The sequence below is a fragment of the Montipora capricornis genome, chromosome 10, assembly GCF_036669925.1.
Source record: "Montipora capricornis isolate CH-2021 chromosome 10, ASM3666992v2, whole genome shotgun sequence".
Classification (NCBI taxonomy): Eukaryota; Metazoa; Cnidaria; class Anthozoa; order Scleractinia; family Acroporidae; genus Montipora; species Montipora capricornis.
Genome location: NC_090892.1, coordinates 16,166,126 through 16,183,625, shown reverse-complemented (window position 1 = coordinate 16,183,625; position 17,500 = coordinate 16,166,126). Strand labels below are relative to the sequence as shown.

Here is a 17,500-nt window from a genome sequence, read left to right as displayed (position 1 = left end):
TTATTACATGACTAGCTCCGTGAGCGGGCAAGATAAATCAAATTTCGCGCTGTGATTGGCTACCCGAGCGGGAAAGATTGAGCTATACTGCCTGCTCGGGAATTCTCGCTTGGTCCCGCAAGATCAAAGATCATTTTTTTTGGTGCTTTTTGGTGGAACCTCTCCTTTGGGGCCCCTCTATCAGGGAATACTTCCATTCAAGGGACACTGAAAAATGCTTGATTTCAAGCATAAGGGGACTAGGTACGAGTCTGTAAATTATGGGATTAGCAACTATTTATCCACATAGTCAGAACCAGCACACCGAGATTTACAAAATCCTAATCGGGCTGATTTTGATTGAGATACAGCCATTTAAAAACGTCAAAATTTTAAAAGAAATTTTTGGTCATCCGGACGCAGGCTTGTATTTTCTTTGCGTTATATCAGTGATTGACTCGTTTAATTAGTTACCTGTATCTGTTGTGATTTGCGAACGTTATTTCATTTACTTTCGATTTCAAGACACAATGGAAATTCGCGGTATGGAACACAACGATAGAAAAAGAGGACAGCAATTGGAAACTGAATTGATATAACAAAGACTCTACATTCTTGTGACATCTCGTTGCCTTTGGCACTTTGTCAATGCAAGTTTATCAATTTTTCACAAGTATACATTCGCACTAGAGCTCCGCACTTCCCACCCAAATACTATCATATGACGGTATTTATCAATATTCTAGAAGACGTAGGTCTCTGCCGTTTTGTTTTATACTGGAATGATGGTCCTTTTTCTCAATCTTTAAGAAGTCGTTACCTTCGTAGATAAGATTTCCTTCACTGTTGATTCCACTAAATCGAGATTATTGATATCAATGGTGTATACGTGGGGCTTCCCAACGAATGTTTCCATATAAGGATGTTGTGACGTCACCTAAAACAAAGAAAAAAAAAAGAACAACATATCGCTGTGTTCAAGAAATGAGATATATTATATTAAAAACTGAACTACTGAAATCAGATTTCCAGCATTTTTCATTGGCTCACCGGACGCAGGCTATCAGTTCACATACCTGCAGTACCTAATATGGTCAAGGAACGCGTCAGCAATAAAGCGAGCTGAAAACCTTTTTGCAGCTCTCAAAAAAATGGCTGACAAAAGCCGTTTTGGACCGGAATGAAATCAACATGAAAGAGTTCTTGATACTGGAGTTTTTAATAAAACAATTATTCTATTCGGGCTTGCTGGATATAAAATGATTATAACCAACTCGGCGCTACGCGCCTCGTTGGTTATCTATCAGATCATATCCAGCGTGCCCTCGTAGAATAATTGTTAAATATAGAAAGTATCATATTAGAAACATATCGGCTTTAAAAGGCAAATAATGTGATCAAAAAAGTGGATAGACTTGGTCATTTCCTAATTTGTCTTTTTTGGTCTCAATATAAATCGGCCATAAAAAAAACTGATATCGATATATCATGATATGACCAGCAAACAAACAGATCACTCCATTTATTTTGTTGCAAATTTTAAAGCATTTTAGGCTACAAACCTTTAAAATGATTTGGAATATGAAGTTCAAATTCTCAGAACAAAATTTAGTGCTGGCTTCGTAGCAGATCGACTAGAAAATGATGGACACATTCTAAGGAGGCAAAATTTTAAAGACGGTAGGCTTTCCCTAGAATTACTGACCCTCATGAAATCCTATTGTTCTCTGTCTGCATTAAATCAAAGATTGCAGTCTTTAATTAAAAATGCTAAAACAACTATCTGAGGAAAACGGGGGGGGGGGGGAGGGGGGGGGGTCCTTTTTGTTGGCAGGGAAATTGACCTTTTCTTCTGTAAATAGAAACTCGTTGGCATGACAACAACATGATTTACATAAGAAAAGCAATGAGGTTTGTATCAAAGCAAGGTCAACTCCAGGCTCGCTTTTATTCACAGGCCTGGTAACTTAGCACAGAACTGTAAAATGGTCTATTATCAGGGGTAATATATATACCAAACGCGCTACATCCAACAGGCTTCAATAATTTTAATATTGCAGCCTGCACGCTGCAATATTAAAAATATTGCAGTTATCTAGCACTATCCCTGATAATTTAGAACTTTGTCAACAGCACCGTTACGGTCTAACCCTGGTTTATTGCAATTCAATTTTGTGTCACTTCAACTAAAACTTTCAAACACCGAGTGTCTTTCCAGGATAATCTTGGCCATCTTCGTTTCTCACTTTTGCAACAAAGCGAGCCAATTTAAAGTCCAACTACTTCTAGGACATCTCGTCTAAATCTTTGCTAGAATTTACAAAGAAAATGGAAATGCCGCTTTAAAGGTACATAAAAAATTACTGAAACCACTGGCAGAAATGAGTAAATGTTACAAGCGTTTACCTTCGATTTCTGCTGAAATATCAGTGTTCGTAGAGCACTGTGTCATAAACAATGCTTCGTATTCCGAGGAATCCATCGCCTTTCAAAACTGAGGTTTGCACTGAGTAAAATGACTGAATTCTCTTGGTTATAAAGTATGCAAATTCGTAGTGTTACACGGCCTGCACGTATTAATTTCATTGTTATAGTTGTTTTGACCAACCTTTTTCTTTGTTAATTGTTATAGTTGTTTTGACCAACTATAACAATAATTCTACGATAACAATCTTCGGTTTGACTAAAATCGAAGATTGACACAAACAAGGAACAATTGGATTTGATGACTGTCACCGAATTATAACACATACGTGCGACTAAAATCGAAGATCCAATACAAACAAAGAACAATAGGATTTCATGAGGGTCAGTAATTATAATAGATACCGTAATTACTGCAGCAGTCAGCGTTATGAGACATATTGCAGCCAGCTTCGGGTTACGTTCTCAGCTGGCTGTAATGTAGCTCAGTTGGTTGAGCACCGGGCTGTCACGCGGGAGGTCGTGAGTTCAACTCCGGCCGGACCAACACTCGGGGTCTTTAAATAACTGAGGAGAAAGTGCTGCCTTTGTAATTACATCTGCAAATGGTTAGACTCTCTAGTCTTCTCGGGTAAGGACGAGAAGCCGGAGGTCCCATCTCACAACCCTTCAATGTTCATAATCCGGTGGGACGTAAAAGAACCCGCACACTTGTCGTAAAGAGTAGGGCATGTAGTTCCCGGTGTTGTGGTCTGGTCTTTCTGGTCTGGATAGGGTAGGGTCGAGCACCTCGCATAGGACCTCGAGTCCTGTTCGTGCTCCTTCCCTCTGGGCAGGTTTGCTCAGTAGAAGAGACAAACCAGATGTCTCGTAAATCATTAAATCAAATCAAATCATTACATTGACTGCCTCAGTAATTGTCTATTAAATAATGCAAGTATTCTGTAAAATAAGGTGGCTTACTACAGTTTTTCGAAAAAAGAGATCAAGATTTTACATGTGAAATTGAAGCAACAGGATGTCTCTTCTGAAGTGTTAGTCACTGCAATTGATGTAAAATGTAATTTTACCTAACAAATAAGTACAAATCAGGAGAAAATGCTAAATATAGTGACCAAGCTCTTGGAGGGGGTACTGGAAACTAAGCATTTCAAAGGCCTTTTTCTCAAAACCTAGCCGCACGACCCGGGTTAAAATCTAGGTAATTAGTAAACAATATGAAGATGAGACCGTGAACATTTTTTTCAAAGGATCTAACAGAAAGTTTTTCAGTTATTATCAAAATAGATGAAAATCGACGTTTTTGGCATTTGCGAAAAACCTGGCTGACAGATTGAACTATTTACTTCTCCACATGATTATTTTTTCTCGCTAAGGAAATCCTCAAATTTTAACGTGGGATTGATCGTAAGGCTAGTTTTTGAGAAAAAAACTCGTGCAATAGACCTTTTCGGCTTGTACATTTTGTTTTCCCAATACAGATCATGTGATAATACTCAGGAGGTTTGGTTTTTTGTTTTGTTCATTAAAATGAGGGCATGAAAGCATGAATATGCATGTATGCACTCTTTTTAATGAACCAAACAAAGGACCAAGCCTCCTGAGTATTATCACATGATCTGTATTGGGAAAACAAAATGTACAAGCCCAAAAGGTCTATTTTGAGAACTTTCAAAACATCACTCGTGCCATAAATCACGAAATGCACTCGCGTTCATACCATTTTTTATTTATTATATTCTCAACAAAATTACTCAAACGCCCTACTTTGTTCGTGCTCATATTCTTCCAGCGAAGACGCTTTGTTAACATCTCTCGGTGGGCGAGAGAAGCTGTTTAAGAGGAGAGGGGAGCGTAAAATTACGTGCTAGCACAATGTGAACAAGATTGGTACACCAGGGACAACCTATGTTTAGTGAAAGGATCTTTATAACCGACCTTCATGGAGACTGTAAACGTATTTGCATTTTAAGTAAATACAACTTACCAATCTAAACGTTGGTTTTCCACCGAAAAACCGTGAATTGTCTCGATTCAGTGGTGGATTTAACTAAAAAAGATGAGTCAATATTTTAAAAAAAGCAACGATGTCTATGAAGCATTAAAAGCGAAGTTATAGTAATTTTCAAGTCTGATGTGTTAAGCAACAGATATTAACAATTTATTGCAACTTTATACTCAATATATTCAACTTGGGCGGAAATCTCTAATATATTGCTTTCGGAGGATATCACAGACGCCATCCTAGAGCTCCGAACAAATTGAAAAATGGCTGTTGAGTTTAGTCGGCTTTCCGCTATCATCACCAGCAACCATAAATTACAGTCTGTTTTCCCTTTTTGTCAAAAAGATCAGGCCCCAGTTGTTCAAAGGATGCATGGATTGCGCTATCAACCGGATAAATCACTATCTATTGGATAGCACAATTGGTTCTTGTTTCGCTATGACTTATCCACTCGATAGTGATTTATCCGGTGGATAGCGTTATCCACCTTTTGAACAACTGGGACTAGTAATTTATTTATTTTGTAACTTTCAGTATACAAAATATCCAAATGTAAGTGAAGCTATATTTAATTAAAGTAAGTAAGAATTTTGTTGTGTTTTGTTTAACTCAGATATATTATTGAGTCAACTTGGCTGAGCTACCAATGGCAGCCATTGCATTACACGCAGTTTTGGAGGAAGGGGGTACGTCCTTTTCACAGGCTGGGCCCTTGTTTGAATCCCAGATAGAGCTACAGTTTCTCACTTCGAGAATAACCCGTTGACTTTCTTCTAATCTCCCCGGCCTGCACGCACTCATCTGCAGTATATAGACCTACCTTAGGATTAATAAATACTGAACCTTGGGCGATGGCTTCAAGCGGCGCTGGACCCTCATACGGGAACGACAGACCAATAAATACCTGCCGGTGAAATAAATATTCATATATATGAAGTGCGGGTTCTGGGGCCCGTTTCTCAAAAGTCCCGAAAACTTTTCGGGCCCGAGAAGCCATTTGTAAAACCGCCAACCGCGTGTTAAGGAAAGGCGATCTTTTAACATGTCTTCAAGGTAACAAACAGCAAACTATCTGTGAAGTTTGACAACTGAAATCCTCTCCGCACTTGAGATACAGAGAGAATTGTTGCAGGCGAAAATGGCCCGTAAAGTTTCGGGACTTTCGAGAAACGGGCTCCTGGTGGCTTCAAAGGGATTTGAACTCATGAGCTCTGCGTTGCCGGTGCAATGGGTTGGAATCCTGCGGTGAAATGGGTTAGAATCCTATTAAAGCCACCCGAACTTTTCAGACATATAACATATAACATATAACATATAACATATAACAGACAATTGCTTAAATTGTCCAGACAAGAGCGAGGGTCATTTCTATTTTTCCCAAGATGGAAATAACTGTCACTGATAATTTTTTTTTTTAGTACTGCATCAATGCACTGACGGACTGATGGCAGAACAAAACACTAGCTGACTCTCTGATTGAGGACAAAACGACAAACCAAATCATGACCGCCTGCTTGTTTGCCTGTCTCACTGACTGAATGAATACGGAACGAAATATAAATGATTCATTTTGAATGACTGACTGACTGCCTGACTCTACTCACAGAATACCTTGCTTTTTCGCAGAAGCTTTTTCAAGTCATCTCCCTTCATTATCCCGTGATTGATGATATAGTCTGGTACAAACTTTTTAATTGCATCTTTCGATACCTGTTAAGATGGCAGGGAAAAATATCGATTCAATATGCGAAATACAAAATTACTATGATCTGCAGAAATAAACACGTCAAGTTACCTCCCTTCCCCTTCTTTAGATATCTTACCAATAAAATGGTTTTATATGAGTTTTTCACTGCTTTTTCGACTTCCGCATCCCCAAAAATGTTGCGTTGTTTTCTTACCTGCCTCTCGTTGGCGATTGTCGCGTGAATTTCCAGGTATTTGTTTAATATGTCAAGGTATGACCTTCTTCCCTGAAAATGAATGACATATGTATAAGTTAACAACGCGCGAGTTGGTAAGTATATTCAACAGGATGCTTAAACAAGAACATCGAGAAAGCCATGAAAAACAAAGGAATATTTGCTGACGTTATTATTTACACGCTGTTTTATTAACATACGAGTTTGCTCACACAAAGCCTGAACGCATTATACTATTTACAAATTGACTTCAAAAGGTATAAGAACTTGTTCGACTTAGTAAAATCTCCAATTTTAAGCCTTTAAGCTTCGATAACGAGCCAGTTATTACTGCGCCCGCAAACGAGGGAGCAATGTTGCGGGAGCAAATGTTTCCCCGTTTGCGGCCGAAGGAAACACTTGATGTCGCGGAAGCAAAAATGTTTCTCAATTTGTTCAGAAACATTTCTGTTTCCTCAGCAAAATTAATGTTTCCTTGTTTGCGCACCGAGGAAACATTTTGGGAAACAATAGAGATTTAACATCACGTTTTACGGGAAACGCGAACGGCAAAAGTGACCACGTGACCATGATTTTCCCGCCATTTTTCGCCTTTGCGGGTTACTGTTTCTGCGTGAAAGTTGGCATTTTAGTGTTTGCCGTATACGTGGAATTTTCTTCTCGTTTTTCTTCTACATAACAAGTTGTTTGTGGAAAAAAATAACCCAAAAAGAATTTTTCGGTAAGTCAAACAATGAAAAATTAGATTTCATGGTTATAAATCATTCATAACTGACTCCTAACCGCAATTTCTTCATGAACTTTCGTTGACTCACAAAACTCCCAAAATTTGACAGGAAAGGATTTTCATTTTATATAACGTCCTTTTCTACAAAAAATGTTAAAAAAAACTCCGGGTTCAAGTTTTTGTTTTTTTTTTGTTAATTGAATCCTCGAGATTAACAGAGTCCAATTCAGAGTTGACGTGGGTCACGTGAAGCTAAAGTCACAAGCCCCATTCCATTTTACGTGAAACGGTGAAACGTGAAACGTGAAACGGCCAACCGCTGACATTTGCCGTTTCACGTAAACGTGATGCTAAATCTCTCTAATGTTTCGGCAACAATGTTTGCGGGCGCCTTTCACCGTCAAAAACTGATAAATTCTTGGTGACAAAGGCGTAAATGATCCCGTACATTCTTTGTAAACTTTCGAATTTTCAAAGCCTCATTGCTCAGAGATTATTTTGTATGTCGATCTGGTTCAAATTTTCAGAGATAGCTACTTATGCAATGCTGACTGATTAGAAAACGATGTCATGTCATGTCATGTGAAGTTCCATCTCCTGGGAAGGTAGGAGGTGATATGATACTTTTTCCGTCCTTACACTTCCTAGTAATACCAGTTTTCCTTTTTTTGATTTGCTCATGTGCAAAAATCATCTGAATCAGTAAATTTTTCCTGTTTTCTTCCCCTTGCTTTTGTTCCTTGAACTTTTCCTTCCATGATTGTGTGTCATGACGTGTCCAAAATATTCCATTCTCGTTTTCTGAATCGTATACAACAATCTGCGATTTTTGCCAGCCATTTGTATCTCCGAGTCTCTCATTGGTGAGCTTCTTTTTCCCGCTAATGTTGAGCATTCTTGTCCAAAACCACACTTCAAAAGCCTGCAATCTTTTCTCCAAGTCTGCGTTAATGTCTATGTTTCAGCTCCATACAGTAAAACAGACCACACATAGCTTCTTATCATGTGTTTTCTTGTTGTCGAACTAACTTTTGAGTTGGACAAAAACTCCTCAGCTGCCCGAATTGAGTCTCCTATCTTCTCACCTTCAACCAGCTTTCAATATTGGTAATGGGTCTCTATTTAAATATTATAAAAATTCACCTTCATTCAGCACCGTGCTTCGATGGTGTGGTGGTTGTCGATGATTCCTTACGCGTGGCAAACGGACTAGGTCCAACTTTTTGTCATCCGTGCCCGTCGATCATTTTAAACAAAAAAATTTCTTTTTTTCCCTTAAATTTTTCTTTTTTTTCCTGACGAGAAAATGTCGAAGTATAGGGTAAACTTCATGTAATTGAAGTGAAAGAGGAAACTCATATTTAATGAGTTGCTTGGATGACTAGGATGATCATCTGAGATGCCTTGCACAAAAACTGATCTGAATTTAGATTATATGGACATTACCAGAAACCCATAAGGGTTGAATCGTGTAACGCGCGTTCACAGCTTCCGAATATTCAGTGCGAACTGATTGGTTGAATGTTTCAGTGCTAAGTACCATATTTGGAAACCCCTCGCTCTTGTTGTTCCAAATATGGTACTTAGCAAATTGAATATTCAGAAGCTTGTTTCCCAGCACACAAGGGGCCGTTACACGTTTCAACCCTTATGGGTTTCTGGTATTACCCATTTAGATTGTGTAACACGGGTGACATGAAAGAAAGATAAAACTCCAAACCGACCTCATGCAAGAGAATCAGGGAGAAGCGTTGCCAAAACAAACACAAGCGAAGCCACCAAAGATCGAGATTAAAAGATTCGAAGAGTCGTTCTTGGATTGGCCGAGGTTTTGGGGTCAGTTTACGGAGACGATCGATAAATCGGATTATTGCACCAATCAATAAATTGGAGACTGTGACACTGCTTATTGGGAGGCGAGCATTCTTCACTTCCATTCTGAAAAGCCAATCTCATCGCAACTTCCTGCTTTAGTACAAATTATGCATCAGTTGTAAATTGTACTTGTCCTAATGGAAGAAAAATGGAAACAAAGATTCCCCTATGGCCTTAATGAAAAAATAAAACAACAACAATGGCTCCGTATGCCCCACACATGCGTACATTTGTTTGCCGTTCTCCTCCCGATTGAACGACATAATATTACCAAATTTGAGGCTATGTGAAGGACGCTAGCACCTGAAGATAAATTTTCAATTTCCTCTTCAAACATCCACAACATTCATGTCATTTCTGCTCCTGGACTGTCGATACACATTTTCCGAGCCGAACGACTTGGAGAAATCGCGAAATGATTACAGCAACGAGAAATAATATTTTTGGATGACGTTTTCGTGGCGTCGTCGTGCCCTAAATATGAGCGTTTGAGACCGTGCATGTGTTGTGGTTTAATTTAGGTTTCGGTTTAAAATCTCAAACCGGTTTATTTCTTTCAAACCAGATTGTTTTTCTTTTTCAAACCATTGAACTGGGGTTCAGGGACGGCGCACCAATGCTGTTCTGGTTCGATTCCCAGACTCGGTGCCATATGTGGGTTGAGTTTGTTCGTTCTGTACTCTGCTCCGAGAGATTTTCTCCAATACATGTACTCCGGTTTCTCCTCTCCTCAAAAACCAACATTTGACTTGATTTGTAGCATGCGTAGCAAGCGTTCCTGTTCGAGAGAAGAGCTCCCGAACGATTTTCCGCAAACTGGCTGCGCGAAGTTTGGGGTAAGAGACTAAGGGAACGCTTGCAAGAAGACCCCCTATTTTTAAAAAAACGCCCACCTTTTCTTGACACGCGTTGATTGACGTCTTACTAACAAATTAGCCAATAACAGATAACCGTGTTGACCCATGTTGACGTCCGTCAAAAAAGACACCGAGCGATCAATGCAGAATTTGTCAGTGTGATTTTAAAGTTAAATTTGTAACGGCAGCTTTACTTCCGGGTAAGACTGGTTATGTTTCTTCTTAGAATTTGTTTAAACCATCGACAACAACAGACGATTTTCAGAACGCGTAAGCCACCCGTGCGCTCGTAAAATACGAAATTTAGGGAACATAAATCGTACAGAGCTCGAACCGAAGCAGAAAAACTAGTTTAATTAGGCAGGCTACTTGATTTGCGAAAATTCTAATTTCGGTTTATAGTATCCCTTCAGCGCTAGAACAATTAGACACTTAAATAAAGTTCCTCTCTTTTTCAAAGCAATTCTTTTTTTTTTTGGTTTAGAAGCGCCTTTGAATGGTTAGCTTCAACGACGAGATATGTTTTGCTCGGTCATGGAAATAGTGGTCTACGAATAAACTATTTTCAGATTTACTGGTCTTTTACTGATTTAAAGGCTGTCCAGCGCAGAAAGAAATTCCCTTTTATCTACCGTCAATTTGGAATGGAATCGTCGCAGTTTGAAGAAATAGTTCGTAGGAGATTGTGATGAAAAATAAGCCCTGTTAAAAAATAATTGTCAGGATTTGTAAACAGGGGGTTGCAGTAATAGTACTTGGGGTAAGGCTAATGTACACATGAATGGAAATTGGAGTGAGGATAATCGGGAAAGAAGGGAAATTTAAAAGGTAGGAGGAAAAGATCAATCTAACATTGATGCTTTGTTTTCATGCCCCTATTTTTAATTAAACCACACCCCAAAATATAGAAATCTCTTTTCAGACAGTTGATAAATAAGCTGGTTTAAAATTATATTCCTGGTTTGAAAAAAACAAAGTGGTAAAAAAAATTCAACCAAGAGCAAAATTAAACCACAACATGTACATATGCTACAAACACAGCAGGAATAGCAGCCGTAACTGGAAGGAGACGACCAGCCCGATGGGGTTCAATTAAATACGATTGAAAACAAATCTCCTAAATGGCCAAATCAGGTCGTAAACCTAACCCAGAGTATCCGCGTACTTACAAGTCCGCCATCTAGCTAAACTCCTGAGCTACGCCAGGAAACAGAACGTCAACTAAGTATGACAGGACGGTTTCGGACATTAATTTAACGACAAAAACAATAGACCAACCCTAGACTAACTTTAGAAACCTTTGGAGCTAATTGAAACAGTTGCAGTTTTATTCAACAGTTGGTGATTGAATAAGGCAATTCTATAGTTTTGATTAAATGGCTTATCATGGCCACCTTGTGATATCGAATAAATTATTCCCGCTATGACCGTGAGTTGAATATGGGATGATAAACGGCCGAAGAGACGCGAGATAACCAATTTCATGTCCAACAAGCACTAATGCAAAACCCGAAGTTGTTTCATTTTTACAATATAAGGTCACTCGGTATATGAGCTGGTAACCAAGATTGAATGATCCAATTAGAATGCTAGAAACGCATTTTCCGACCATAAAAATTTTTAAAATAAATGACAACATACAATGCTCTACAAATGCTGTTTTTAAATAAACACTTTCTAAATATATTATACGTTATATACTCACATCACATACTATACAAAAATACTAATTAAAAGGCTTGCGACCCACCATCTAAATAATAAAAAAAAAGAGGGGGGGGGGGGGAAGGGGGTTGAACATTACAATTGCAACGAAGTTAATAAGATATAATTTTACACACATCATTTACAGTTACTAAACAATCACAATTGTGCTAGCTATTTATCAAATACCCATATATACTTTAAAAGTGTATACTAAATCTTGATATTAATTATTTAATTAATTAAAGGGAAAAAAGGAACATTCTGCCGTTATAAAGTTCCTAGACCGTCCTTCCATTTTTGAACAAACCGAATGTCGCGGGAGGAAAGAGGTTTTCCTACTCTTATTTAATAAGCTACAAGCATTAAAAATTAAACCGTTAAAGCAGGTTTTTCAGAAAACGATGCGAGGCCCCACTCCCTATGGTTAAACCTTGGTGCCTTGTAAGTTAACTAATGAAGACTAATATATGCATCTTTCATCCGATCCAATCCACGCTAATAATTGTTAAATAACGTAAGGTGGCAAGAGCCCATCACATGGGCTCCTAATAGTGATTAATTTGAATGACTTACATTAAGATATAGTGCATCTTTAGCATACAATACTCCGATCGGCTTTTCCACTTTATTGACTTTAGAGGGATTTGTTTCCATGGTTGTTGCCTTGTCGACGACGAACCCCAAGAAGAGATTGTCAGGGCTGTGGGCTGTGTAAGGCAATGAACAAGACTGCATATGAACAACAACTAAAGACTAAAGAATGAATAAGCATGTTAAGATTACGTCGCCGTCCACACGTATCCGAATATTATATAATATTACATAAGTATAGAGATTTACGTACACTTCCGTGATGAAATATAAATGACATACGATGTTTTTGCTAACGAAAAATTGTCGTATCGACCTTTTGTTTAGTCGGACGATTTTTTTTCACTAGTGAAAAATTGTATCAGCCTTTTGATTGGATAATATTATGTTGAACTTTGGCGCGAGTGGCCTGTGAAGCGACAGCGGGAGTAAACGTTGTAAACATGGCGGCCGACTGTATGGTTTTCAAAGTTTTTGACATTTTATTTCTTAGTTTTCCCCACAATACTTCAGAGGATCTTAAAAAAGTTTTTAAAGTGCTCAAGCGAGGTATAGAAGATCTCTTTTATTTAAAAATATTTTGCTATTTGTTTGGGACTTTGTTCGCGGTCACTGGTTTGATAGCCTCTCGATTAACACTTACCTCGTTAACTTTATGATCTCTGTACTTATATAATCAACAGATTACTTCATGGTTGGCTCGTTTGTACGTTTTTTATTACGCACTCGTTCTGAAGGATCGTTAAACTCACTCGTTCCCTTCGCTCACTCGTTCGTTTACGCGATCCTTCACATCTCGTGAATAAAAATCGTACGCACTCACCAACCATGAAGTAATATATATATCCGCAACTTTTTTTTCTTTGCGGACTCAACATTTTTCACGTCTATACTTATCCCGATTGAAATCGAATTTGCCCGGTCACACGTATCCAGATTCGTTCTAGTATCCAGTATTGTCAACAGAGCATGGGCCATTTCATTCAGCTGAGTTTGTAACGTCATCGGACTTGACAGTATGCGGAATCGACAGTCAACAAAATTCCAAATTCTTTGCGGATTCAAAAGTTTCCACTCTGGAAAGCGGATTCAAAAAGTTGCGGATTCGCATGCCGGATTCGCCGGATACGTGTGGACCGAATGCGAATCTTCAAAGTGTGGACGGGGCCTAACTTGGTAGTGCTGAGAAATCCCAGTGACAAAATATATGGGTAATACCGAAAATAAATGGCTTTAATGACGTAATAAATTCCACGAGAGTACTTACAGGGGCTATGGCACGCAAAATGATGTAATCTCATAACACCCGAAATGCCCAAAAGTAGAATGAAACATTGCAATAAGTACTAAAAACTGTGCAGTAACACAGCGCTTTATTCCATACTGTCAACTGTCTTCCAGGAGATTCAAGTTGTCTTTGTGTAAGATGTAGCTCTAATAGTACACAATCAGGAGCCCATGACTAGGAGCCTAAAGCTCCATACTAGGTCTATATGACGGCATTTTCACAGATCAAGCTATTTTTAGACGAGTTCTCAAATACGATTTGGCTTGCACGAGTGCCAATCCTCATTCCCATGTGGATTAATTTCTCATGCAAGACTTGTGATTGGCTGGAAAGTTCCGATTTCGCGGGAAAATCAAACTATAAATAACTTGGTCTGTAAAAACGCCGTTTCATAGATGCAATGAAGTTGTAAGCTCCTAGTCTTGGACTCCTGACACAATTTTGTTCTGGTATTGTATATCATTGTAGTGTCATGGTAGAAGTCTTAAATATGGTCGTCCAAATGTTTCAATATTCGCTAAATTCTATTCGCTGTCGCTAAACCGCATTCGCTGTCGCAAAAACTCATTTGCTGTCGCTAAAACTCAATAGCTATGGCTATTCGCTGTTGAAAATGTTCCTTCGTTAGCACTGAATTAACTTAATTTGCATTTTCTAAAATGAAAACATAATATTTGCTGACATTTAACAGTATTCGTCACTACTACATCAACTTCGCTGTTGTAAAATATTGTTAGGAACCTCCAAGGCCGACCCTCACGCAATTCGTTTCCAGGCCGTCCGGGTATTACGGCCTGTTCAAAGATGGCTACCCGAAGGTTCTTAACTTCTGTCTTGCTGTTCGTACGTGTTTTGTCATTGTCTGCACGCAGTGAAGTGGTTAATTTTTAGCGACAGCGAATGAAATTTAGCGACAGCGAATGAAATTTAGCGATAGCGAATGCAAATTTAGCGATAGCGAATGGGTCTTAGCGACAGCGAATGAGTTTTAGCGACAGCGAATGGAATTTAGCGAATATTGAAACATTTGGACGACCATAGTCTTAGGTAAATAGCCCCCTGAGAACACATGTGGTTACTAGCAAAGTACTAAACCCAGAAAGATTGAAGAAAATAAAAGGGAATCGAAAAACTTTGGCTTCTAGGCTGACATGCTGATAATGTTCAAGTTCCCTCACAATTTCTTTACACCACAGTTTAAGCGTGCACTCTGAGCGTCCGACAGCTTTGTAATACAAAAGTTCACTGAAGTTAAAGCCTGTCCGGTGAGGTTAGTATCTGGGTGACCTAAAAAATATACTACCGGTACTTCGTAAGAGAAGCATAGGACCGAAAATTATATTTTAACGTTCAAAAATGCGAACTAAGCAAAGTACAGATTTTGTTAGCTTGCTTTATGCAGAGCAAATATTGATGCAAAAGTAAATAAATATTGATAAACAGTTTTTAGGAAGAGCAGAAGGAAGTTTTCAGGACGGTCGATCGAAAATAAAATATTTTGCCATCAGCAACAAAATTTACGACGTGAAAACAACATTAATTTTGAACCACGAATATAAAAAGTTGCCATCAGAGAAACACATTTGGGGAGATTTTTGCTAAGTTGAATTTTGTTATTGTACTTTTGGCTGCACAATTAAATCGCAAAATTGAAAGTGACATCAAATTCAGCAGGCGCAGTGATCAAGTTACCGCGGCGTGTTTACTCGCGAAACAGTGAAGCATCTGTGTCAAATGATGGCAAGATACCGCGTTTTTATTTTTGTTAGTTTTCTTTTTCTTTCAAGTGTTATAAAGTTTGAGAAGAAATGTGCGAATTCAACACAAAGATCACAATCGCCCAACTCTTGAGGTTGACCATTGTTTCTGCAAAGTCAACACTTTACTCTCCAAGACGAGGTTATTTATCCGTAGGGTGTAAACTGCAGGTTGCAGGTCACTGCTTTACCATAGCTGAAACAACTCAAACCTGCTACAAAAATGCTAACCTTAGGCTCAAACGTTATTTTTTTAGTAAAGTTTTGGGTTGTTTCAGCTATGATGAAGCAGTGACCTGCAACCCTAACCTGCAACCTGCAACCTGCAGTTTACACCCTCCAGTTATTTATCACCAGGTAGTTCCATCGTTTTGGAAATAGCAGCTACTTTATTATTCATCAGCGTCACAATTTTTTGCTGATTTTGGCGCTCATTTTGTTGAAACTCAAGCGCGCTTCCAACAGACCTATTTATTTTCGTGAACCCTTCCTATTTCAATTGCGTGCGTGCAAACAAGACACACAATCCGTGTCACAAACCATATGGAATTAAATAAATTTCTGACAGTTCACTTCAAACCCTTTTCGAAAGAACCTTGACCGTAAATAATGAAGCACAAAAGAGACAACAAACTTTCATTCCAATAATTCTTCACTGTCACATTTCCAATTATTTTTACCTTAGCAGAGTTGAGTACAAAGCAAATGTAAATTGCCAGACAACTTAGATGCGACTTCAGTAAACACTGTGATGCATTCAAGGCGTTCGATTCCTTCAATGTTTGTTAAATCCATAAAAAAGAATTGTCATTTTGATTTCGGTGTTATATATAATACCAAGTTAGTAAAATATTAGAAACAAAGCTCACTTGATATCCAACGGCGAAAAATGAAATTGTTGTCGAAGACCATTACTCGTCGCTTTAAAGATTCCAGATATTTATCTTTCACCGCCTGTCTTGTTCATCCAATTGACTTCCATTCTTGAGCTCCATGAGCGTATATTTTGTTTAAAGATCCACTAAAACGCATTACCCCAGCCCCCTCAAACATAACAAAATACGCACAGAAGACTCTATGCACAAAGGCAGCACTAAGCAGGGGAGTGACAGGCACGACTTCTCATGACACGGAAAAAAATAATAAAAATAAAAATACGGAGAAATGAAACGCAGATTCCGACTGGGTTTGGCAACCCAGTAATAAAGAAAAGGGACAGGGAAGCATGGATGGACACAAATGGACTAAACTGAAACGGATTGCATTTGGCTAAATCTTGAAAAAGGTCGGCCCGACGTTTTTCAAGTTTATGGGAAATGGCCTTGATAAAGGTCGTTTTTGCTCAGAATCATCTTGTTTGTGATGTAACGACAGTTTTATCCTTAAAGGAATTCCACATTGCCATCCTCGAGTTTTAAACTGGTGATTAACTTACGATTTCTCCGAAACACCCTCAAATAACGTGACATAGCCCCTTTAATATGTACCCAAGATTCATAACAGATAAGAACTGAAGGAATAAACCTTCAAAGGAACCGGACAGAAATGGAATTTGTACTTACGAAGCATGGTCATCAGTTGTCTCAAGTGTACATCAGCTTTGCCCCAATAAGTTTTGTACTTGTGCGCGTCTTTAAATTCGACGAAATTAAACTCTGGCTCTGTGCCAAAGGAATCTAGAATCCTTAAACGACACCTTGTAGTAAAAAAATATCGTTAAAATAGAAGACAGCAGCAAAGTCAGTTTCTTGCGATTGTATGAATCAGAAGCTCATGACCTTGAAGCGTTTAACTCTGGTTCAGAGCTGCGGGTTTTTTAGTTTAAAAATTTCCTTTTATGGAATTAACGTAGCTCGCGCATTTTCCCGCGCGTGCAGCTTCGACCTTATTTTCGTCCATATTTGGGCATAATATTAGTGTCGTAAAATCAGCAGATTCGTTCGAAGGAAAAGAGTTTCAAGTTACACGCTTCAAGGCCATGGGCTTCTGACTGAATTAATTAAAAATATATGAATATCACACGCATATATTCCAATTTCATTCCCCTCTAGCGGGATATAGCCTGAACTCGCAAAAGGACAGTGCTAGACTTAAGCTTACTTGAGAGCTTGGTTGGTAGAGCAAGTGCAGCCCAATTACATGCCAGTCATGGGTTCGAATTCGTTCCAGCCTTAATAGATATTAGAGAGCTTTAGACTCTAGGACGAGAACGACTACGAGTACGAGATTTTCTCATAGAACAACTATGAGCGCGCGCAAACCAGCGTCATTTTGGGGGGTAAAAAGTGAAATCGGTCGTCATTTTAGTACAAAAAACCTTAAATAACAATGACCACAACCAGGTTTTCTGAGCCCGCGAGACTGAGCA

General features: G+C 38.7%; 1 protein-coding gene across 1 annotated transcript in view; it reads right to left on the bottom strand.

Moving 5' to 3' along the window:
- LOC138019379 (alpha-1,6-mannosylglycoprotein 6-beta-N-acetylglucosaminyltransferase A-like) overlaps positions 1-17,500 on the bottom strand; it is a 74,360-nt gene that overhangs the window by 5,714 nt on the left and 51,146 nt on the right. The window contains exons 8-14 of the mRNA XM_068866148.1: positions 16,695-16,828; positions 12,070-12,203; positions 6,310-6,381; positions 6,020-6,118; positions 5,229-5,312; positions 4,391-4,453; positions 800-916 (exon numbers count right to left, since the gene is read on the bottom strand). Of these exons, the coding sequence (XP_068722249.1) occupies positions 800-916; positions 4,391-4,453; positions 5,229-5,312; positions 6,020-6,118; positions 6,310-6,381; positions 12,070-12,203; positions 16,695-16,828 (703 nt within the window). The remainder of the gene's footprint in view (positions 1-799; positions 917-4,390; positions 4,454-5,228; positions 5,313-6,019; positions 6,119-6,309; positions 6,382-12,069; positions 12,204-16,694; positions 16,829-17,500) is intronic.